The following is a 26,767-nucleotide window of genomic DNA, read 5'->3' as shown; positions in this document are numbered from 1 at the left end:
AGTTTCAACTTCTAAAAATAATTTTGAAAAAAGGTATGGCATTTTTAAAAAAAAATTAAAAATTGGATTTTCTCTTAAGCGTTTATAGTTTTTTAATCGGGTAAAAAATATGTTATAGGGGAAGCAAAAATGCATCTAACAAAAATTTGGCGACCATTTTTGTGTAGTGGAAGGGGTAAAAAAAAATTTTTTTTTACTTTTTATATTTTTTAAAAATATTAATTGACTTGGCACAATCACCATATTTTTTTCCTTCATTCTTTAACATCCAAGAAGCAACATATTTTTTTGGCAGCTCGATCTGAGGGGTACTTGTCCGTTAAAATTTAAAAAAACTTATTTTTGGCCCCTAAAATGTATGGTATCTCTTGAAAATGAGAGGCCAACATCACCGGGCAAAGAAAATGTTAAAAAGGAAGCAAAAATGCATCTAACAAAAATTTGGCGACCATTTTTGTGCAGTGGAAGAGGTAAAAAAAATATTTTTTTAATGTTTATATTTTTTAAAAATATTAATTGACTTGGCACAATCACCATATTTTTTTCCTACATTTTTTAACATCCAAGAAGCAACATATTTTTTTGGCACCACGATCTGAAGGGTACTTGCCAGTTAAAATTTAAAAAAACTTATTTTTGGCCTTTAAAATGCATGGTATCTCGTGAAAATGGGGGGCCAACATAACCGAGCAAAAAATATGTTAGAAGGAAAGTGTGACGAAACTATATATATATATATATATATATTGAGCACTGTTAGTATATCTGCTATATATAAGAAACAATAAGTCTTGACTTATACGTCCAATGAATGCACAAAGGGTGTAAAGAGTCAGTAATGACGTAGACATATGTTTTACACCTAGATTAGATATGCTAGATTTATGTATAATGAATGCTCAAGGAGTGTGACTAAAATAAACAAAATGAAGAGAATCACATAATTTATTTGATATATTATACCTTGCATAATTTCATATACATAGTAATATAAATCCTCCACTGCTAAAACTGTTATAATTGAATCTAATAGATTGGCGGAATACTGTGCATATGATTGTGCACTAAGAGTGTTGCAGAACTAGTAATAGTAACGAAAGGTACACGAATAATAAATGTTATTGCATTTATGATAAGTTAGATATACTAAACTTATGTTAATATAGTTTTATATAATTATAATATTAATGAAAAAAGTGCCGTGCACTAAAAATACACTTGACTTTTAATAATTGCCTGTTATTTTACTTAATGTTTCACAGTAAAAAGTAAATCTTATATTAAGGTTAATCTTAAATTAAATGATTCTTGGAAATCAACATAGTCTTAATTTAAAGTGAGCCTTGTATGAATTTAAGGTACTCATAAATCTGAATTTACAGAGTGTTTGAAATTCAACTCCCTTTGAGCCTTAATTTATAAAAGCTAAGTCTTAAATTCAGCTTGGGGCTGCTGCTTTGACCAAAAAATTGTCTTTAATATAGCACATAAAAAGTTCTGAAAATCAGCTTACATACTCCCTTTTTAAAATCAACAATGCCTGTCTTAAAAATGTTGCGTCTTAAAATAAGACTTAATTCCGCCCTTAAAATAAGATTCTCTTTTTACTGTGTTCAGTTTCACTCCTAAAGCTGCCAAAAGAAGGCACACATTTGCATGTAAAAAAGAAGGGAAGAAAAAATAGGGCGATTGTGCCAAGTCAATTAAAAATTTTAAAAGAAAGTAAGAAGTAAAATATATTCTTCCACCTTCCACTGCAGAAAATTGAACACCAAATTTTTTTTAAATGCATTTTTGCTGTCCTTTTAACATATTTTTTGCTCGGTTATGTTGGCCCCCTATTTTCATGAGATACCATGCATTTTAAAGGCCAAAAATAAGTTTTTTTAAATTTTAACTGGCAAGTACCCTTCAGATCGTGGTGCCAAAAAAATATGTTGCTTCTTGGATGTTAAAAAATGTAGGAAAAAAATATGGTGATTGTGCCAAGTCAATTAATATTTTTAAAAAATATAAACATTAAAAAAATATTTTTTTTACCTCTTCCACTGCACAAAAATGGTCGCCAAATTTTTGTTAGATGCATTTTTGCTTCCTTTTTAACATTTTCTTTGCCCGGTGATGTTGGCCTCCCATTTTTAAGAGATACCATACATTTTAGGGGCCACAAATAAGTTTTTTTAAATTTTAACGGGCAAGTACCCCTCAGATCGAGCTGCCAAAAAAATATGTTGCTTCTTGGATGTTAAAGAATGAAGGAAAAAAATATGGTGATTGTGCCAAGTCAATTAATATTTTTAAAAAATATAAAAAGTAAAAAAAAATTTTTTTTACCCCTTCCACTACACAAAAATGGTCGCCTAATTTTTGTTAGATGCATTTTTGCTTCCCCTATATCATATTTTTTACCCGATTAAAAAACTATAAACGCTTAAGAGAAAATCCAATTTTTAATTTTTTTTTAAAAATGCCATAACTTTTTTCAAAATTATTTTTAGAAGTTGAAACTTGGCGAAAAAGAGTTTCATACTGAGACTAATTGATCCTGTAAATATCGACGAAATTTGAGCGGGGGCCGCAGGACCCTGCTTATCCGGCTACGGCCTTTTTTAAAAATAAGTATTGGGAGGGTAAATGAACATTTATAGAGTTAATTGTTGCAACAATTTCAATTATTAAAGTGATAAATAATAAATAATCACTTGATTTGTGCAAGTGGTACGTATCTGTAGATTTTAACTAGTCAGTTTTCACCATATTTTCAAGAAATTAGTGTAAACTGTGTGAGAAAATAATTTATATTTCATAGAAATTGAAAATTTTATTAAATTTTTTATTATTTAACGAGCACAGATCATAATAATTCCAATTTAATTAAAAAATAACATTTTTCTTAAAAGTGACAAGAACTTTACTATACCGACCACACACGGTAAAAGTGCGCGAATATGAATGCACATGATCTTCTGGCATGAAAATTTAAATTGTTAATTACAACTATCTCATTATTTTCTTAATTTCATTAATTACATTTATTTAATTCACCATAAAAAAAATTAATTTATAAAAATTTTCTCAGAAATGCCGAAAAAGGTGCACACAAATATAAGCACGACAATCATATAATGTCAATTTAAAAAATTAAATATTTTCTCAATTTGAACTTTTTTACACCACGAGCAGACATTTTTCTTTCTATAAAGTAAAGGAGTTTAAACCTTAATTTTTATTGGCAAAACATCTCCATTTTTGATTAAGAAGATGAAACTTAATATTGTTTAATTAAAAATTTTATTTTCTGTCCATTTTGAATTTTTAAATACACGAGTAGAAATCTTTCCTTCTGCAGAGAGAAGGAGTTTAAATCTTAATTTTTACTGGCAGAAAATCTCCATTTTTTATTGAGAGGATAGGACTAAATATTGTAAATTTGAAAAATTTAATGGAGATTTTTTGCCAATAAAAATTAGGATTTAAACTCCTCTTCTCTGCAGAAAGAAAGATTTCTACTCGTGGATTCAAAAATTCAAAATGAAGAGAAAATAAAATTTTTAATTAAACAACATTTAGTTCCATCCCCTCAATAAAAAATGGAGAATTTTTGCCAATAAAAATTAAGATTTAAACTCCTTCTCTCTACAAAAAAAATGATTTCTATTCGTGTCGTCAAAAATCAAAAATGGAGAAAAAATTAAATTTTTTGTTTTGACACTATTTAGTCCCTTTTACTAAGTAAAAAGTGCAGTCTTTTTGCATTAAAAATTTAAATTTAAACTCCTTCCTTTTACAGAAAGAAAAATTTCTGCTCGTGATGTAAAAAATTTAAAATTAAGAAAATATTTAATTTTTTAAATTGACATTATTTGATTATCGCGCCATATATCGGTGTACACCTTTTTTGGCATTTCTGAGGAAATTTTTACAAATTGATTTTTTTTATGGTGAATTAAATAAATTTAATTAATGAAATTAAGAAAATAATGAGATAGTTGTAATTAACAATTTAAATCTTCATGCCAGAAGATCATGCGCATTCATATTCGCGCACTTTTACCGTGTGAGTTCTTGTCACTTTTAAGAAAAATGTTGTTTTATAATTAAATTGCAATTATTATGAACTGTACTACTTAAATAATGAAATAATTTAATAAAATTGGCAATTTCTATGAAATATAAATTATTTTTTGCAACACTAACCTCTAAAGTTAAATTTTACACACCGAAATGTGTGTGTAAAGAAGCTCTTTTTCAAACGGTGTGTAAAGTGATTCACTTTACGCACTGAAATTTACTTTACGACTTACAATTAGATTCGCCCCAGCTGGGTCGAACTTAGGTAAATCAAATCCGCCATGGCTATAACGAAATTAATAATTTATTCTTATATCCATAAAAGAAGTTTTTAAGAATAAATATATTTTGAATTGATTTAGTTAAGAAAATAAAAATAATAAAAAACCTACCAACTTTTAAGATTGATGAATAGCATTGACAAATATTGAAAAGAACTAAGATTGTCAATAAAAATATTATATTCATTTTTATTAAAATTTCTTGGATTACAGTTCACTTGTAGAAAAAATATGACAACAACTACTTATTAACGAGTTATTATCATGTTATATTTTATTTAATTTACTTATATAACTGCAGGAATTTAATTATCAAGTATTCTCAGTTGAAATAAGCGTAGAGAATGCATGTAATTCTGAAATAGAGGTAAGATTTTGTTAGCATTTAATAAAACATTTTTTGGTTATATATATATATATATAAGCATGTAAAATTGGCGAGTGTAATATGGTGAAAATATAATTTTTGACAAGTGCGAATTACAATCGAACTGAAATTGAGGGTTTCGTACATGAAGCGAGCTTATTAGGTATAAAAGAAAATGTTTAAAAATGTAAGTTTTGTATGTCAAATAACATAAGTGATACAGAAAGGAACAATTTTATAAAAAAAAAATTAGAAAATTGTTCCTATTCGTATCATTTACATTATTTGATATACAAAACATATTTTTTAAATATTTGGTTTTATATCAAATAAGTTCGCTTCTTGCACTGTAAAAAGAAAGGTATTAATTTAGTACTGACTTCAGGTACTAAATTGTCATTAGTTCTATTTTGATACCTAAAATCGGTACTGTTTTAGTACTTTTCGGTACTGTTTTAGAACTTTCTTTTTACAGTGTGTACGGAACCCTCCAACGGTGGGCACCTGAAAACATTTAACCCAAAAGTCAAAACACATTAAATTTTCATTTGAATTTTGAAACTGTTATGTTGGTAGATTAAAAATATCGCTGAACCAAAATCTTCCATCGAAAGCTTTTCGAGAAAAACGACTTTTAAAACTTTTTTCTTGAAAAATTTTTTAAGTGTCGGTTTATTTTACAAATTTTATCCTATCATATGCAAATTAAGTAGAAAAACATACACACACAAATATGAGAGATTCTTTTTCAATCGCCCCAGCCCAAAAAGTCAATGTTCTGGGAATGGCTTCATACTTTGGTAAATTGTTGTCCTATATGATAGTAATAAATCCCTAAAATATAAACTCATTAAAAAAATATTTGTAGAAAGTAGAGGGGGTTGAAGTTTTGTCATTTTCAAATCCGTATAACTATAACAAAATTTAATGGATTTTAATTTATCTATAATGAATTTTAATGCATTTTTTACGTACTTTTCAAAAATGTTTACAAAATTAAAAAAAAAAAATTTTCAACCCTTTTTTTAAAAAAAAAACCCTTATTTTTCGATTTTCACCCCTTCGGGTATTTTTTTTTTTTTTTTATTTTCATTGGAAAGCTGAGGTTTTTTCCGATGAGCTATGTAAATATGAAAGTGGGACAACAATAATTTTGTGAGAAACATAATATTAAATTAGGCGGTGACTACCTAAATACTCGAAGATGATCTCCAGGTATACCCGTTTTCGGCACCGCCTGCTTTAATATTCTGTTTCTCACAAAATTATTGTTGTCCCACTTTCATATTTACATAGCTCATCGGAAAAAACCTCAGCTTTCCAATGAAAATAAAAAAAAAAAAAAATACCCGAAGGGGTGAAAATCGAAAAATAAGGGTTGATTTTGGAAAAAAGGGGTCAAAATTTTTTTTTAATTTCATATACATTTTTGAAAAGTACGTGAAAAATGCATTAAAATTCATTATAGATAAATTAAAATCCATTAACTTTTGTCATAGTTATACGGATTTGAAAATGACAATGTTACCCTTAACATCAAAACTTCAACCCCCTCTACTTTCTACAAATATTTTTTTAATGAGTTTATATTTTAGGGATTTATTACTATCATATAGGACAACAATTTACCAAAGTATGAAGCCAATCCCAGAACATTGACTTTTTGGGTTGGGGCGATTGAAAAAGAATCTCTCATATATATATGGAGTAAAATTCCTGTAGCCAACGAAGTGAAAAATAAATTTGATCAGATCGGGCTGTAACTTGCACATAGTTTAGCCCTAGGGGTTAGGAATTTAACCACGAAGTATTATTGAGTTTTTTCAAAAACTGTCGGAGAGGGAGGGGGTTGAATTTTTTTGAAAAATTTAAACAGTCAATTTTTGAAGACTTGTAACTTTTAAACAGAAAGAAGAAAAAAAATTTGTCCTGTATGTTTTCGAAAAGTTTTTTCCTGCTCTTTCAAGTGGTGCAAACAAAATTTTCAAAAAATTTAAATTTTAACCATTTTTTGAAAATGAAACATTTTTTTGAATTTTTTTTTAAAGTTCGGTCATTTTTTTCATTTTTGAAAGCTAAAAATGTGTATTTTCAATACAAAAAATATTGAGATGTCTTTGTTTGTTATTTTTGAGATATTAATTAATTAATTCATTAATTAATGTTAATAAAAAATGAAATATTTCACAAATAAATAAAGTTATTGCAATCCTGTAGGTACCAATTGAAAGCTGACGTAATTCCGCAACCAATGAGCCCTATATGGATTATTTTGGATTAAAAGATTTTTTTATAAACAATTGTCATGTTAGCCAATTGTTTATTAACAATCCACTAATCCAAAATAGTCCATGTAGGGCTCGTTGGATGCGGAATTACGTCAGCTTTCAATTGGTACCTTCAGGATTGCAATAACTTTATTTATTTGTGAAATATTTCATTTTTTATTAACATTAATTAATGAATTAATTAATTAATATCTCGAAAATAACAAAAAAGGACATCTCAATATTTTTTGTGGTGAAAATACACGATTTTAGCGTTTAAAAATAAGAAAAATGACCGAACTTTAAAAAAAAATTTTTTAAAAGTTTGATTTCCAAAAAAAGGGTCAAAATTTGAATTTTTTGGAAATTTTGTTTGCACCACTTGAAAGAGCAGGAAAAAACCTTTCGAAAACATAAAGGACAAGTTTTTTTTCTTCTTTCTGTTTAAAAGTTACATGTCTTTACAAATTCACTGTTTAAATTTTTCAAAAAAATTCAACCCTCTCCCTCTTCGACAGTTTTTGAAAAAACCTAACAATACTTCGTGGTTAAATTACTCACCCTTAGGGCTGAACCATGTGCAAGTTACAGCCCGATCCGATCAACTTTTTTTCAGTTAGTTCGCTACAGGAAAATTAATTAATAAGTATAAGTTAAACAAACAACATAAATTGTTTAATCATCATTATTCGCGGTAGCAAATCGCCGCTAATTAAAAACCGCGAATATATATTCTTAAAATATCGACATTGTTGGCAAAAATTGGATATCTCGAGCAGTTTTCTATATATTTTGTTCAAATCTTTTTTGACGGGTAAAAAAGAAAGTTTAGGTCAAAATTTTTACAAAATATTCGATACTTCAGAAAATTATACTCAGAAAACTGAAATTTTTTTGATTTTTTGAGATTTAGCCAGGCCTAGAGCTAATGTTAGACCGTTTAGTCTGATACGCAGTAATAGTGTTTGTTGGGTATAAATCTCGATCTATGTTCAAGGGAATTTTTATTTATTAAATATTTTTCAAAATTAATAATTTTTTTAAACAAAAAAAATGCATTTTTCAGTTTCAGCCAGCCCTACTAAAAATCCCTGTACAAGATCTTGTACAATTTCCTGTACAGGATCAGCAACTGAACTTGTACAAGTTCTAACCAGTTCCTGTACAGGAAAATGAATACGAATTTGGAACAAGTTCATGTGTGAGAAAGATACTTGTACAAGAAAATGTACATGATCTTGTACAATTTCATGTATAAGTACTTGTACATGAACACTTCCATGTTCTTGCAACATGTTAATTCCTGTTTTTCTTAACTAAAAATTAAAAACTTCAAAGGCTGCGTAATAGTTTACTTCAATCTTTACAGCTGCGCAATAGTTTTTAGCATGCATGAGTTACGAATCTTAGTGGTTAAAAATTATCAAAATCTCAAATTTTGTTAAAAAAAAATTTTACAACTATACATGTACAAGAACATGAACGTGTTCATGTACAAGTACTTATACATGAAATTGTACAAAATCATGTACATTTTCTTGTACAAGTATCTTTCTTGTACAAGATCTTGCACCAGATCTTGTTCAAGATCTCACACATGAACTTGTTCCAAATTCGTATGCATTTTCCTGTACAGGAACTGGTCAGAACTTGTACAAGTTCAGTTGCTGATCCTGTACAGGAAATTGTACAAGATCTTATATAGGGATTTTCTGTAGGGAGGCCTAGAGAAAATACCAGGAGAAGTGCGCCGGTTTTAGTCATCCTTTTGTTTATGGCTCATAACTTTTGACTGGGCGATTCACGATTCGCCGCCAACTCATCCCCGTGTACCTCCCGGCTGAAAAAACTTGTACAAGAAAATGTACAAGTTCTTGTACATGTTCATTAATGAACTTGTACATGTTCGAGTAATGTTCTTGAACAAGTTCAGCATCCGGAATTGAGACATGTTCTTGTACCAGAACTTGTACAAGATCTTGGATAAGAAAATATACTTGTACAAGAAAATGTACATGTTCTTGTACATATTTTTTGTTCAGGTTTCATGTACAAGTACTTTTGCATGAACACGTTTATGTTCTTGTACAAGAACATTTGATTAAAAATGTTTTTGAAAAAAATTTGAAATTTTAATAAGTTCTAATTATTAAAAATCTTCACTTATGCATGCTAAAAATTATTGCGCAGCTGTAAAGGCTTAAAAAAACTACTGCGCAGCCTTTAAAGTTTTTAATTTTTAATTTAAAAGACATAAGTGAATATGTACAAGAACATGTTCCACATCTGGTACAAGAAAATGTATATGAAACCTGCACAAAAAAATATGTACAAGAATATGTACATTTTCTTGTACAAGTATATTTTCTTGTCCAGGATCTTGTACAAGTTCTGGTCCAAGAACATGTCTCAATTCCGGATGCTGAACTTGTTCAAGAACATTACTCGAACATGTACAAGAAAATGTACAAGTTCATTAATGAACATGTACAAGAACTTGTACATTTTCTTGTACAAGTTTTTTCAGCCGGGCTGTTCAGCGGCAAATTTTCGTCCCCGTATGTTCCCCCACTACCGGCCGTACTGTACCCCTCCGTTCAGTCTGACATTGTGTTTTCCACTTCCCCTTTTCCTGCACAATGAATTATTTATTTAATTTTTAATTTAATTTTCTTAGATTTTGAATTGAAATTTTTGATAATAATTTAATTTTAGTTAATTGTTGATTGAAAATTTTGATAATAATTAATTTTGACTCGAAATTTTGGAAAATAATTGAATTTTAGTTGATTTTGAATTGAAATTTTGGGTAACAATTGAATTTTAATTGAAATTTTGGGTATAATAAATAATTCAATTTTATTGTGATATTTTTTTAAAATTATAAACAATTGTTAAATTTCATAAAAATTTTATTTGAAAAATAATTTTGAAATAATTGAATTTGTGATGAATTTCATTAAAATTATTAAAAATAATTAATTTAATGGAGAATTATTTTAGTTCAAAATTTGTTAAATAATTGAATTTAAGAAGATCTGAAGAAGATCTACATTTTATACTAAAAAAATGTATTTTATTAAAATTTTTTTTTTTAATTTAAAAAAAAGTCGAAAAAGTTGCCGTCTGACTGAACGGAGGGGTACAGAACGGCCGGTAGTGGGGGAACATACGGGAACGAAAATTTGCTGCTGAGCAGGTACACGGGGATGAGTTGGCGGCGAAAAGTGGTCTGCCCCCCCCCCCCCACAGCAGCCAATCTTTACTAAAAATTTCGTAAAGATTTCCTTGAAATCTTGGGGATATTTAATTGCAAAGTTTAATGAAAACACAGCCCCACAAAAAAAAAAGTGTCATGTACTTTTGACCGGAATACCCTAACCCTATGTATTTTGACGCGCTGAACACGAATCCGAAGTCCGTTTTGCTCCATCACGTCAGGACTTTTTTCTAACCTCAAAAAACATGTCGGATTTTGAGAAGTAGGCGATTTTTTAAAAAATTGATGTATTAACTTCAAACTTGGTATCTGGGGGTTTTTTGTGTCGCTGATTACGAATCTGAAGTTAGATTTTCAAAATCTAAAATGGCGGATCCAATATGGCGGACGAATTTTGAAAAAATTTTAAGATTTACTTCAAACTTGGTATCTAGGGGTTTTTTGGGTCGCTGATTACGAATCTGATGTCAGTTTTCAAAAATTGATAATGGCGTATCTAATGTGGCCGATAGAAGTCCATGTTGGATATGCCATTTTGAATTTTTGAAATCTGACATCAGATTCGTAATCAGTGACCCAAAAAACCCCCAGATACACTATTGCACATTAATTTTTGAAAAATTTCGTAAAATAATGTCCCCCTACCAAAAAAAAATTCAAGGGGTATTTCCCCTCCATAAATCAGCTTTTGGGGAAAAACAAAACATACGTGTCAAATTGTTTTCAAAAAACTACAAAACTGCCAAGTTTCAGAAAAATCGGCGTATGGCACTTCCCTAGTGTTACTTGTCAGCAACTTAGAAAACCTGTAGATACCAAATTTCATAATAATCTGACAATTTTTTAAAAATAATTCCTTAATATTGAATCAGACATATCGAATTTCGGAAATCTGACATCAGATTCGTAATCAGCGACCCAAAAAACCCCTAGATACCAAGTTTGAAGTAAATCTTAAAATTTTTTCAAAATTCGTCCGCCATATTGGATTTTGAAAATCTAACTTCAGATTCGTAATCAGCGACACAAAAAACCCTCAGATACCAAGTTTGAAGTTAATACATCAATTGAGGGCCTCCATGCAATAAGGGGACGAACGTGATTTTCGTTGTCTCCTTGCGCAGCCGGCCGCGCGCCGTCCGTGGGGACTTCTACTGGCGCGCTCGTCCCCTTATTGCATGGAGGCCCTCAATTTTTAAAAAAATCGCCTACTTCTCAAAATCCGACATGTTTTTTGAGGTTAGAAAAAAATCCTGACGTGAAGGGGCAAAACGGACTTCGGATTCGTGTTCAGCGCGTCAAAATACATAGGGTTAGGATATTCCGGTCAAAAGTACATGAAACTTTTTTTTTTTTGTGGGGCTGTGAAATTGCATAAAGATTTAAATGTCTAACCAAAATAAATATTTGGCGTAAAAGTTGACTAAAAATTTAAATGAAATTTTCAGGAAATGTTCGTCGTGAAAATTGAGTAAAAATTTAAATGAAATATTCATTAAAAATTTATAGCGAAAGTTGAGTGAAAATGTAATTAAAATATTCAGTCAATTTTTGTGACGAACATTTCCTGAAAATTTAAATTAAATTTTCAGGAAATGTTGGACGGAAATATCTGTAAAAAATACAAAAATAATATTTAAGAAGTGTTAATAATAATAATAATAGATAGATCTTTATTATTATTATCAATAAAAAAAATTACTATCTGGGAATAAAAATAAAATAAATAATATACAAACATTGTTGCTCTGCATTGATGCTTTGTTTCAATATTGAATCAAGCACTGCATGCTTGTTGAGCAAGAACTTTTGAAAATAAATTGTGGGGTGCTGGGGATTGTACCTACGTTCGCCGCGCGCTAGCTAAAGACCCTAACCACAACACTACAGATATCTGACTGAGAAAAAAAAAATCTTCCACAGGCTCTACAACTTGCTGATAGAAAAGTAATCTTACTTATCGACCTAAAATCTAATTTTTTTAATACCTACTTTAAATAAAAAAATTTTAAATACATACAAAAAAATTATATTACTTAGAAATAGGATAAGTAAATTAAACAATTAATATAAACACATTTATTACAAAATTTAAGTAAGCACAAATAGTGAGACAAGCTTACTATTATATTTTTTTTAAAAAATTAGATTTTAAAAAATATTTTAATTCAATTTTTTTCAAAATAATTGAATTTTCAAAAATAATTAATTTTTAATTAATTTTAGTAAAATTTAAAAAAACGAATTTTTAAAGAATTATTGTAATTCAACATTTTGAAAATAATTAAATTTTACAAATTGTCACAAATAAATATATTACAAGCATTTTTTTCTGTCTATTTAGTCAATTTTATTTCGAATCGAAATATTAATTTTTAAAAAATTTTATTTCAACTTTAAAAACCATTTTGTAAAGGCCACAATCTTTTACAAAAAATAAAATATTTAAAAATTAATTTTTTATTAATTAACACATTTTTAATTATAATAAATAATTTTTGAATAATAATTTTGATTTAAATGTTTAAAAAATAGAATTTTTGTGTTCACTTTCATATTTCTTACATATTTTAATATATTGAAATTATTTTCTTAATTATTTTTAAAACGTTTTTTCTTGTCTTTAACAATACTAATATCATTGTTTACTAATAAATAAAAAATTTTAAAATTAATTTTCGCAAATTTGTGAATTTTTAATTAATAGATAATATTTAAAAAAATAATTAATTGTATAATAACCTTTTCACATGACCTTCAGTCATGATTTTACAGTATTATTTCGATTCACTTTTAATTTTTATATTCACCTGCAATGTGAATATTCAGAATATTCAAATGTCTCCGTGAAAACCTTTTTAAATGAGCCCGCCCTTTTAGGTCGATAAGTAAGATTAGTTTTCTATCAGCAAGTTGTAGAGCCTGTGGAAGATTTTTTTTTTCTCAGTCAGATATCTGTAGTGTAGTGGTTAGGGTCTTTAGCTAGCGCGCGGCGAACGTAGGTTCAATCCCCAGCACCCCACAATTTATTTTCAAAAGTTCTTGCTCAACAAGCATGCAGTGCTTGATTCAATATTGAAACAAAGCATCAATGCAGAGCAACAATGTTTGTATATTATTTATTTTATTTTTATTCCCAGATAGTAATTTTTTTTATTGATAATAATAATAAAGATCTATCTATCTATCTATTATTATTATTATTATTAACACTTCTTAAATATTATTTTTGTATTTTTGGGTGTACTTCCGAAGTAGGGGTACCTCCGATCTTAATGAAACTTGGTATACTAACGTATTTTGGTGCACTGATTACGAAAATGATATTGAAAATTGGCGCAAATTTGATTATCATGGTAAAAACCATAAAGAACACCATAAAATCATGGTTTTTTACAATTATCTCGTAAAAAACAAAAAATTTTTCTCAAAAATAATGACTTTTGGTAAAAAATGCATACAACATAAAATGTGTGTTTTTTTGAGATCTACAACTTTTGTCTAAAACTTTTTTCGAAATTTTTTGTTTTTTACGAGATACCCAGGTGCGAATTAGGGTCGGCAGCCAGAGTTGGTAGGTCGGGCCATGGACGGCACATCTACGGCTGCCAAGACGTCGGCAGCCAAAGTTGTCCCGACTTTGGTTACTACTTTCACCCAAAGTTGCGCCGACTGTGGCTACCAAGGTTTAAAATCCAGAATTTCCAATGGTCGGGCCGACTCTGGCCAAAGTCGGGCCGATGGTCGGTTAAACTGCGGCAGCCGGAGTTCAAAAATTAGAATTTCCAATAGTCAGGCCGACTCTGGCCAAAGTCGGGCCGATGGTCGGTTAAACTGCGGCAGCCGAAGTTCAAAATTCAGAATTTCCAATGGTTGGGCCGACTCTGGCCATAGTCGGGCCTATGGTCAGTTAAACTGCGGCAGCCGGAGTTCAAAAATTAGAATTTCCAATGGTCGGGCCGACTCTGGCCAAAGTCGGGCCGCAGTTGGGCCGACCATCATATTCGTAAAGTAAATTTCTTTACATTCATGGCCAAAATAAAAAATTTTTGTCACATTTTATTTAACTAAAATGGATTAACTAAAAAATTACAAGGATTATCTGATTTATTTTTCATCATGAATTACAAACTGGATTTTTCTGAAGTTGGAGCTTATGAAATCATTTTTGTCCTTAGACTTTCATGTAAGCGTGGCGTAATGGATAGCGTGTTAGACTTCGGTGCGTTAGGTTGCGGGTTCGATCCTTGCGAGCGATAAATATTTTTAAAATGTATGTATGTATGTATAAGATTGTCTTAAGTGTTAATGTGTATGCAATAAATAAATGATGAATTTCAGACTATACCCAATATATGTTAATTATACAGGGTGTTCCAAAAGTATGGAAACTTGCAAATATCTCGAAAAGTACGAATTTTCGTGAAAAATGTTCAATACAAAAGTTGTTCCAAACAAAAAGATCTACATTGTTGAAACCAAAAAATTGGACCCCGGGCCCAATGTTGGGCCCTACAATGAAAAAAGTAGTTTTCTTAAATGAGACCACTAATTTTGAATATCAAATTCGTAATCCCCATGAAATTCTGCGTTCAGACATGTGGTATAAGTGCCCAAAATATTGGGCCCAATCCAAGATATCGGGCCCAACATTTTTCGACAAACAAAAAAAAATTTTTTAAATCGTATCTTTGGGGGTTTTTGGGGTCACAGGATTACAAAATTCAAAGCTACTTTTCAAATTGGGCACAGAGCCCAATGTAGGATTCAGCGGCCAAATGATGGACCCTACAATGAAAAAAGTAGTTTTCTTAAATGAGACCACTAATTTTTAGTATCCATTTCATGACGATTACGAAATGGATACTAGAAATTAGTGGGTTTTATTTTAGACAACTAATTTTTTTACTGTGGGCCTTACATTGGGCCGCGGAATCCTACATTGGGCTCTGTGCCCAATTTGAAAAGTAGCTTTGAATTTTGTAATCCTGTGACCCCAAAAACCCCCAAAGATACGATTTTAAAAATTTTTTTTTGTTTGTCGAAAAATGTTGGGCCCGATATCTTGGATTGGGCCCAATATTTTGGGCACTTATATCACATGTCTGAACGCAGAATTTCATGGGGATTACGAATTTGATATTCAAAATTAGTGGTCTCATTTAAGAAAACTACTTTTTTCATTGTAGGGCCCAACATTGGGCCCGGGGCCCAATTTTTTGGTTTCAACAATGTAGATCTTTTTGTTTGGAACAACTTTTGTATTGAACATTTTTCACGAAAATTCGTACTTTTCGAGATATTTGCAAGTTTCCATACTTTTGGAACACCCTGTATAATTAATAATTTTTACATTTTTTCCAAAGGTCGGCCTAACTTTGGCAGCCATAGTTGGCCCGACTCTTTTAGCCATTGGTCGGTCCAACCATTTCTACCAAAGGTGGGCCAACAATGGTTACCAATGTGAAGCCGACCTTCATTGTTTGCCGACATGGTCGGCAAAACTTTGGCGTCCATGGATGGTCCGTCTTTGGTACCAATGGTCGGTCCAATTTTGTCAGCCATTGGTCGGCGGATGTTATCAATTCGCTAGTTCGGCCGACCATCGGCTGCCAAAGTCGGACCGAACATTCACATGGTTGGCCCGACCATGGCCCGACCGACAATTCGCACCTGGGTAATCGTAAAAAACCATGATTTTATGGTGTTTTTTATGGTTTTTACCATGATAATCAAATTTGCGCCAATTTTCACTATCATTTTCGTAATCAGCGCACCAAAATACGTTAGTATACCAAGTTTTATTAAAATCGGAGGTACCCCTACTTCGGAAGTATATCCGTATTTTTTACAGATATTTCCGTCCAACATTTCCTGAAAAATTAATTTAAATTTTCAGGAAATGTTCGTCACAAAAATTGACTAAATATTTATATTACATTTTCACTCAACTTTCGCTATAAATTTTTAATGAATATTTAATTTAAATGTTCAGTCAATTTTCGCGACGAACATTTCCTGAAAATTTCATTTAAATTTTTAGTCAACTTTTACTAGTGTTGCATGTCAACCAAAACAATCGAGAAATTAACGATCTCAAGAAAGGTGATTGTTTAATTTTATTCAATATATTGATTGGTTCGTGTCATAGAGACAAGCTTCCCGTTAAGTAAATCGATCGAGATTTGCTTGATTCCGTTTTAACTTAACCTATGTATATATGTTACGGTAAAAGCCCGAAGTTGGTAAATATGCACATTTACTGATTAATGTGCACAATTACCAATGCAGTTGGTAAAAGTGAGAAATGTCTGTTTTAAATTAAAAATTTCGTACATTTACCAAGTAAATTGGTAATTGTGCACAATCACCAACAGAAATTGGAAAATGTACGAAATGTCTAAATTGAATCAAAGATTTCTCACTCGTACCAACTACCTTGGTAAATGTAGATAGTTTGTTTTGTTTATATTTCAATTAAATAGTAATCAAATGCCTATAAAGGAAACAGAATAATTAGAATAGAATGTTTATTCTGCTAACCTCAGTATTTCGTTTAGTTCGCTTTCGACAGTGAAATTGCGAGTATATTTTAAATTTTGCCTGTAAAAATGAGTGAAGAAATTGTAATTTCCGAAGTGAAAAAAAATTTTATGAAATTGCAACAAAGATTATAGAAGGGAAAAAAAATAATTCTGTTTATTTGTCGGAAGTAGAGTATAATAAGGTGTTGAAAGAAGTGTGTGATGCGAAATTAAAAATAAAAAAGAAAACGAGTGCTGATTTTCGACGTTTGCGTCGATATGACGTGATAACAATATAAATAAATAAATAAAACTTTTCCAATTTATTTTTTTGTAAATGTCAATAATAACGATTAAAGTTATAATATAAATAATAGCAGACAAAATTTTAAACCTTCAATATGTCCGGCACTTCTATTTACCCCTTTTTGTGGTAACTATCTACATTTACCAAGGTAGTTGGTACGAGTGAGAAATCTTTGATTCAATTTAGACATTTCGTACATTTTCCAATTTCTGTTGGTGATTGTGCACAATTACCAATTTACTTGGTAAATGTACGAAATTTTTAATTTAAAACAGACAATTCCCACTTTTACCAACTTCGGGCTTTTACCGTAACATATATACAGAAATGCAGTGAAGATTTCAATGAATTTATTATATATAAACTATAAATTTTTTATAAAATTCTTTAATAAAATATAGTTTATGAAATTGTTTATTCAATTAAAATAATAAATTGACATCAGAAGAATGTAACCCCATCAAAAATAAACAGTATACATAAATATTATGTATATAATAAATATTTTGTGCCTACATTTCATATTTAAAGTGCATTTTTGATGCGTCAAGCACATAGTATACGCTCATTATTTATTTAAAAATTATACAGAACTGTAGTATTTCTATATAAAATATATTTAACATTATACAGAACGGTTAATAACCTATGTTATTGTAAATGATATTTTTTCTATCTATCGTAATTAAATATATAGTTTTTATTGAAGAAATTAAAAATATTTCGAGTGATTACTATTATTATTATCTAACCTATTTAAATTTTTTAAGCAATTGAAATTTCTAATGTCTAAAATTTCTCTTAAAAACAATCACTATTAGTATAATTTAAATATTGTAATTTTTTAAAAATTATATATAATTTTTAAAATATTCTTTTCTCATTAAAATAAATACAAAATCATATAAATTAAATAATTTATTATTTTTTCTTTATTCAACGAAGTAATATTTAACATAATACATTAGAGAACAACTCATCCACGAATTCAAGCACATAAGATATTTTACAGAATCATTTTCCAATCTGTTCTTGTGTTTTCTGATGGTCAAAGATTTTTCATTTTAATAATTTTAATAATTTTATAATTGTCAATAAAATTAGTTAAATATTTGATAAAACTAAAATTTGTAAACTAATAAAAATATTAAATTAGGAAAAAAGTATGTAAAATTTGACATTCAAATTGAAACATTTTTATAAAATACTTTTGAGAAGCTCCTTTTGCTTACTCATCATCTAAATCTATCTGATCATGTATTCTTTTCCTGCTTTCAGTTTTGTTCGTATCTTCTGAAATTTTACTTTTCACAATTAACTTCCTTTCTTATTTTAAAAAATCGATGAAAAACAGGTATTTTATTATTATAATAAAAAATATATACGTTTGATCGAGATTTCGAAATAACATTCGAACGATCAAAGTCAATCATAAACAAAAGAAAATCACGCTTCTTGGCTTGATAAAATGTATCAATATTCAAGCATATGCAGTCGATATCGAGCAATTATTGGATTGACATGCAACACTAGTGGGTCATTTAAATCTTTATGCAATTTTCATTAAACTTTGCAATTAAATATTCCCAAGATTTCAATGAAATCTTTACGAAATTTTTAGTAAAGATTGGCTGCTGTGGGGGTAGGAATATATAAATATGGAATATATTTTTGTTTATTAATATATGCCTAAATATTATTATACGTATTATTATACTATATTTATACTTGTCAATATTTTATAATATTTAGGTATATATTAATAAACAAAAATATATTCCATATTTATATATTCCTAAATATTAAAAATTATAGACACGTATAATGAGTATATTAATATGTATAATAATACGTATATACGTATATTTATACGTATTATTATACGTATATTTATACGTATTATTATACGTATAATTATACGTGTTTTTTTTACTAGGGTGATGTCGAATTTAATAATAATAATATAAATTTTCAGAAATTTTAAATGGTGGCTAAAAATTGTTTATTCAGATTTATTTAAAACTCACCACTAGGATGTTTTAGAGGGCGCTGATGTCGAATATAATAATATTATTCAAAAATTTAAAATGGCGGCCCAAAAGTAGTTGTTTTAGATTATTCTAAAAATCATTATTCAGAGGTATAGAGGGTGCAGTGATAAAATTTAATCATTTTCAAAATGGCGGCCAAAAATTGTTTTTTAAGGGTTCTTTAAAACTCACAACTCGGGGATTTTAGAGGGCGTTGATGTCAAATTTAATAATAATTATTATTATAATTATTATTATAATAATTATTATCCAAATTTATTTCCGAAAATTGCGCCGTTAATGTTGGGGAAAAATAAAAGAAAGCGCAATAAGGGAAAAATAAATTTGTTTAATTTTACTTTTATTTAATAAATATTATAAAACATTTATAATAAACTTACCTTATAAAATTCACTGAAAACTTGCATTTTAATTTTACAGGAAATTTGTCTATATATCTTTAGAGTACTTTCCGGAGATAGTTTTAAAGAAATTCACAAAGCAAATTTCTGTAAAACTCAAAATTTAATATTTCCTAAACTTTTATCCACAATTTTTCGGCAAACTTAATCGGATAACTATCATGAACTTCGCACCGCGAGTTATAAAACCGAGGACATATAGAGCTCGCCTGAACTTCCCCTGAAGCTCCCCAACTTAGTTTCCGAACTTAACACGGGGAACTCCCCGCGAACTCCCTGCGAAAAACGGTGCTGTCTGGGAATACTTCGAGGTTAAATTACTCACCCCTAGGGCTAAACTATATATGTGCAAGTTACAGCCCGATCCGATCAACTTTTTTTTCACTTAGTTTACTACAGGAATTTTACCCCATATGTATATGTATATATACAGTAAGTGTACCATACACAAATAATGAATGTCAATGAAAGTAAATTTAAAAAAAAGTCAGATGGGATCATAAGCAGCAGTCCACAGAAAACGATGAACGCGGTCTTCGGCCGCGTAGAGTACTTTTCTTGCGTATTTTAAAGATACCTTGGGGAGGGGAGGGCGGACATGGCCGAATGTATTCTACGGACAAAGTCGGTGGGATACACAGTAGCAGTTTACACAATCTCATGACGCGGCCTTCGGCCGCGTAAAGTTTTTTTCTTTACGTGTTTTGCAGACACCTTGAATTGAGGGGGTGGATATGGCAGAAAGTATTCTGCGGATGAAGTCGGTGGGATCCACAGTAGCAGTTTATGCAATTTGATGACGCAGTTATTTACTTACAAGTCTTAATTTTTCCGCTAGTTATGATGTGAACTGTTTTTCCGGCATTTTTCATGATGTTTTATGGTTTTTTATCATTTTCTTGAAAAATTACGACTTTTGGTAAAAAATGCATAAAACATAAAATGTGTGTTTTTTGAAACCTACAACTTTTATTTAAAACATTTTTTGAAATTTTGCATTTTTACCTCACCGCCCTTTATACCTCTGAATGATGATTTTTAGAAAAATCTGACAAAACTATTTTTGGGCCGCCATTTTTAAGTTTTAAAAATTATTATTATTAAATTTGACGTCAGCGCTCTCTAAAACCTAAGAATGATAAATTTTAAAGAAATCTGACAATCATTTTTTTCTTTCGATTATATGTTTTGAGAAAATCTTATTGTTAGAACATTTATTTTTGTTACTTTTATTTTAATTAATTTCTGTCAAAAATATTAATTTTTAATCATATTTTATTATTTAAAGGTTAAAAATAACAAAAAACCTAGAGCGTCCGCGATCAGACGCGAATTGGACGCATTGGCGTCCGATCTGCGTTCAACAATTCCGCCAGGGTATTGTGTTATTTGGAATATAAATAGAAATTTAAATCAATTACACTTAAAAAGAATTAAAAAATATCACTAAAACATTCAATTAATAATTTATTTACAGCATTCTGTGCATGCTAAATAAGTATTATTTAAAATGGACAAATATTAAAATTGAAGATTAACATGAGAATGCACGGAAAAAAATTTCTTGTAGCGAAAACACTACAAATTTCAGAAAAGGCACACGCAAAGAAAGTTTGTAGCAATATTTGATATTATGGTGTTACTTTTTAGTATATTTGGTTACAATTGCGGAACATTTTGGCATGATAACGATTTTCGATACTATTTTTAAGAATGATTGAGATTAAAATAAGAATATTTAATATAGTTGGAAAAAAAATTTGATATAATATTTACGAAATCTGAAATCTTTTTATTGAAACACAAAAATGTCAAATTTTAATAAGCTCTTTATCAATTTTTCTAACCAAATATTTCAAATTTCGTAATTAGAATTGTATAAAATGATATAATTATTTCAGATTTTGATATGTTTGATATGAAAATTGAAAAAGAAATATCAAAGTTAACGAGATTCGACGAAATTTGCCGAAGTTGAACGTTCGGAATTGCCCGATCCTCACCGAGTGGTAACGAAGACTGACGAAGCTCTTTAGACAAGCCCCTTTTTACTATTATCTTGATACAGACCTGAATTTCTTTTATATAATTAATTTCGAAGATTTTACAATAAATCAGTAAAAAAAATTGTTCTTTAAAAAATAATAAAATATTTAATTATTTCCCAATAAATAATGATTTTTATTTATATTTTTAAACATGTTTTGATATAATTTCACCTTTCTCATAAGCGGTGAAAAATATGTCTGGTTAGTATATAAGAATGGTCACATGAGCGTAAATTTGTATATGAAGCGTTATTCTGCGAATGTTATACGTATTATCGTTAGTATAGGTTAGGAATAAAAATAAGCCAATCGATGTAAAACAATGCGGTGTATGTGTGTGTGTGCATTTAAAAGTTCATATCCTCGTCTATCCTCGAGATTAGATGAGAAAGAAATAAAACTTTGGCGTAGAATCTATTGGTGTTTCTGTCGTCATCTGTCACGACTGAACCACTTCGAATTTTTAGTATAGTTTTAACAAATTTCGAAATAATCTTTCCAAATTTTCATATAAATTTAGTAAATAACGAAGTGCGCGTCGGTTTAACTTACTTCTGGTTTTTCGTATAAATTTATCAATTTACGAAATAATAATTTCAATTTCTGGAATATATTTACTAAAAAGACTATTGGTAAAAATATACCGATTTTCGTTATGAAACCCAAATGTTCCGCGTTTGAATAAGAGAATACTAAAATTTCCTATCAGATTTATCAAATATTGCTACTAAATTTCTTTCCGTGCAATTCTATAAATTTTTATGTAGACTATAAGAAAATTGTGTTTCAAACACATTAATTGGGAACAGCACAATCCAATTTGCGTTAGTACAGAGACATAGCGCATGCGCAACGAATTGTATTATGACACACTCTATGAAATTTATTTGTTTCACAAAACTCAGCGTTTTGTGAATACTCCAACCGGGTTTTATAGATGGCGCTAAAGATCCTGTTAATAACACTAGAAATTTTTTTCCGTGTGGTCACCTTCATAATTATGAATAAATAAATATTTGCTAATTATCTAATTTTATTGACTGAAGTTTGTAAACTAAGAATTACAAAAAATGATAACAGTATAATAAGAAAAACAAAAAACATAGACAAACAAAAGAATATATTATAATTAACATTTAATTAATTTCATACAATAAAAGCAATTGCTTTTGTTATAAAGAAATAAAATTTTTTAATATAATTATATATTTTAAATTGCACCATTAACATTAAGAAAGTAGTATTAGAGAATGCATCACAATATCTTAATAACAGATATAAACTTTATTATCCTAGTACATAGGTATATTTTAAAAATATGAAATAAAAATTTAACAACAAACTTACCTTATGTTTATAAAATAAATAAATACTTAATAAACCGAAGTTGTCTCTGCACTGCTCAGGAAATATTCAGAATATTTTTGGTTTTATGTGAGATAAAATAAAAAGTCCACACTTTTGTTTTCACTCAAACATAGAATGAATAAACTTTTTTTAATAATTGTAATGCATATTATTTAATATAATGTAAGCAAACACAAGTAGGAAAATTTTCAAAGATTGTTTTTATCAGTTTGTATTTTTGGTTTCCTGTACATAGTTTGAAAGTTGAAGTAGAGAACGTGTCTGTATCGTGTCTTAAGCTTCACTGATCTAATTTTGGAATAGAACGGAAATCACAAACTCTATGCTATTTAGTAATATCACATGCAGTAAAATTGAAAACTAAATGTATGGTTGTTTTCTAAAGACAAATTATAACATTTAACATTTTAAAAAAGTAAAATAAGTTGTCTTTTTCTGAAAAGTTGACGAAGTTTTTAAAAAAAATGGAAAACACATTTTGTCAAATTTTAAGTAAATTTATAATAATGATAATCATTAACTCATTTAATTGTACTTGAGTCTTATATTTTTTTTGCATTTTTTCTTGAAATATTTAAATAAAATGTGACAGTACGCTATGTGGTTATTTAATTTATGATATTTATATAATATATAATATAATACTATAATATATATTATATAGTGTTTGAATATTGTTGATATGTTGAATAACATTTTTATTTTTCATGCAATTTGGAAATAATATTGAATTTGTTTTCTTAATTTATTGTTTGAAAATAATACAAGGTAGAAGAATGTATCCATAAGTAGACCACCTTTCCGATTTTCATGAAATAAAAAGCGAAATATTAAACTATTGATGTTAACTAATAAATAACACCATGAAAGCATTTTTAGTGTGATACCCAAGTAAATCGACGCATTTTTGTGTTTAATACACCCAAGAAGCACGTAATATATCCTCAATATCAAGGTAATATTACACGTGAGATTCGTAATATAACGCTGTAATATTACAGTAATCTTACAGTGATCTTAAAATGTCCGCCTCAAGGTAATATTACCGGGAATATTACTGTAATATTAACGGTAATATTACAGTAATATTAACGGTAATATTACAGTAATATTACAGTAATATTACAGACTGATTTGAGTTATTCATAAAGCATAAAAAACGTAAATATATTATAAGTCAATTTGGCTTGTTGGTAAAACTCTGGACTCGTGTGCTTTGAGTTCGGGGTTCGATTCCCTGGATGGGTAGATTTTTTTCGTAAAGAAATGTTCCCATAATATTACTGTAATATTCTCTTGTAATATTACCTTAATATTACTGCAATATTACTGTAATATTACCTTAATATTAGCGCGTAATATTACAGTAACATTACCGGTAATATTACCTTGAGGCGGACATTTTAAGATCACTGTAAGATTACTGTAATATTACAACGTTATATTACGAATCTTACATGTAATATTACCTTGATATTGAGGTTATATTACGTGCTTCTTGGGCAACCACACGAAAAAAATGGTGTTAAAAAATGTCTTGAAAAGGTTTTTCATTTGCAATTTAAATGCACTTATATTTTTGTTTGTTTGAATGTTCAAAGTGTTTATAGTAAATAAATATTCTATAAGTTTTAAAATCCTTCAATGTTTATTTGATTTTTAATCATTTCCCTGGCGATTTTTAGTTACCAAAAGGGTCAGACCATTAAATTTCGAATAAAGTCTTTGCGGCCGAATTTTAGAAAAAATTTATTTTTTCAGAAATGATTCTATAGGGGAGACTGGGGCAAACCGGCCATGTTAACAGTTGTAAGGCTCTAGTAACTGAAGAAACTAATGAAAAACGTTTTATAATAGCTTGTTGGAAAGGTCATCTAATTGCGCAACTTTTTCCTAGAGAAATTTCATTTCAGGAATCATTTCAGGAGTCATTTCAGGAAAAACGCGTTTAAAGTTTTGACATGAAAACTTATAAAACAAGAAGGGGGTCCTTTATGTTTATTTCATAAACATTATGCTTCCTCATTATGTGAAGCAAAAAATTCGCTTCCTCGTGAAGGAAGCAATGAATTTGTCCAATTCAATTGATTGATTTAAAAAATTTCGAGTTAAAAATGTTTTAAATTAATTAAATTTTTTGAAAAATAAAGAAAATTTTAATTAATTTTGAGTGTAACATAAACTTTATATATACGAATCGATTCGTTTTAATGCAAGGAATACAATTATTTTATTCATCAACTTGAATTTTAAAAAAACACAAAATTTTTTAGCTAAAATATGAATTTTCGATTTTTCAATTTTTATTAATTCTCAAATTTTCAATCAAATCTATACTTTATATATACCAACCAATTCGTTTCAATGCAGGAAATAAAATTATTTCATATATAAACATGAATTTAAATAAACACATCATTTTTTAGCTAAAATGAGAATTTTTGATTTTTTAACTTTCATTAATTCTTTAAATTTCAATCAAATCTATATTTTATATATATCAATCGATTCATCTTGACATAAAGAAGACGATTATATTATATATTACCTTAAATTTTTCGATTTAAAAATTTTTTCAATTAAAAAAAAATTTTTGGAAAAAAGACGATAAAATTTTTTTTTTGGGTATTTTTAAGAATCCTCTCGTCATTTTTGAGAGATTAATGTGTTAAATAAGCCTTCCAAATTTTTTCCCAAATCCATTAAAACCTGTTAAAGATATCGTGTTCACAAAAACTATCCACACACACATACACACACACACACACACACATACATACATACATACATCCGGACAATTGATCAGGATCTCATATAACATGTTTCTATATAGAGGAAAATTTGTTTTCACCATTTTTAAAAATTTTATAAACGAAAGGACTACATAGCTTCCTCCACGAGGAAGCAAAATGCATCAATTTTAAAAGATTTTTTTCAAAATGTGTGTTTTTAAACGTACTTTTCAAAAAAAAATCGAAACTTTTTTCTAAACGATATTACTATCAAATTTTTGAGTTTTAATTAATTTATTTATTTATTTAATACAAACGGGCAATAACAACTTTGTCCAATCGTACAAAGTACTAATTAACATAAAAGGAAATAACAATAATCAATTGGCCGCATTAATATTATTGTCGTCGATAAATACTAGATTGCCTAATTCTTTAGAAAATACATTGAACGAAACTCCAAAAAAATTTAAATCATTGTTATATTGATTTGCCTCACGAATAAGTCTATGAATTACCGAGATACTCATATAATTAGTTCTGGCAAATGGCAATTTAAATAAAGGAACATTTCTTAAAATGTTAAAATGTTAAACTTAAAATAAAAAGTCATTTTTCTCATTTGACGTACTGATCGATTTTTTTCAAAAAAACTACTTTTTTTACGAAACTTTTAAGCCTAGCCCGATAATAAGCAAACTATTTTTACAATATTTTCGGAATTTTTCAAAAAATTTTGAGTTTTGAATTTTTAAAAATATTTTTGGTTTTCTTTATAATTAATAATGTACTTTTATGTCTTTTGATGCGCTGATTACGAAAATCATAGTGACAATACATTTTTTATATCTGATGCATTTTTTTTAATGTTGCATATTTTACACAATAAACGAAAAAAACCATAAATTTTCGAACTTTCTTATGGTTTTCACCATAAAAATCAAAGTTTTGAGTACTGTCGTCACTATGATTTTCGTAATTAGCGCATCAAAATACATAAAAGTACGTAGTATAAAAAAACAAAAATATTTTTAAAAAATTCAAAACTCAAAATTTTTTTGAAAAATTCCGAAAATATTGTAAAAATAGTTTGCCTATTATCGGGCTAGGCTCAAAAGTTTCGTAAAAAA

The 26,767-nt window shown here is 28.6% G+C and overlaps 1 protein-coding gene across 3 annotated transcripts in view; it reads right to left on the bottom strand.

The window, feature by feature from the left end:
• The window catches only part of LOC127277003 (glutamate receptor ionotropic, kainate 2-like), a 590,803-nt gene extending 567,632 nt beyond the window's left edge, over positions 1-23,171 (bottom strand). For 2 of the 3 annotated variants that reach the window (XM_051297788.1, XM_051297790.1), the window contains exons 1-2: positions 22,885-23,171; positions 4,464-4,708 (exon numbers count right to left, since the gene is read on the bottom strand). In XM_051297788.1, the coding sequence (XP_051153745.1) occupies positions 4,464-4,539 (76 nt within the window). In that variant the 5' untranslated portion in view covers positions 4,540-4,708; positions 22,885-23,171. The remainder of the gene's footprint in view (positions 1-4,463; positions 4,709-22,884) is intronic. The other variant, XM_051297789.1, reaches the window with a different exon arrangement.
• Between the last annotated feature and the right edge of the window lie 3,596 nt (positions 23,172-26,767).

This window comes from Leptopilina boulardi, unplaced genomic scaffold (genome assembly GCF_019393585.1).
Source record: "Leptopilina boulardi isolate dan_hultmark-lab unplaced genomic scaffold, ZJU_Lbou_2.1 LbouV2_162, whole genome shotgun sequence".
Classification (NCBI taxonomy): Eukaryota; Metazoa; Arthropoda; class Insecta; order Hymenoptera; family Figitidae; genus Leptopilina; species Leptopilina boulardi.
This window is presented reverse-complemented; position numbering and strand designations above follow the sequence as displayed.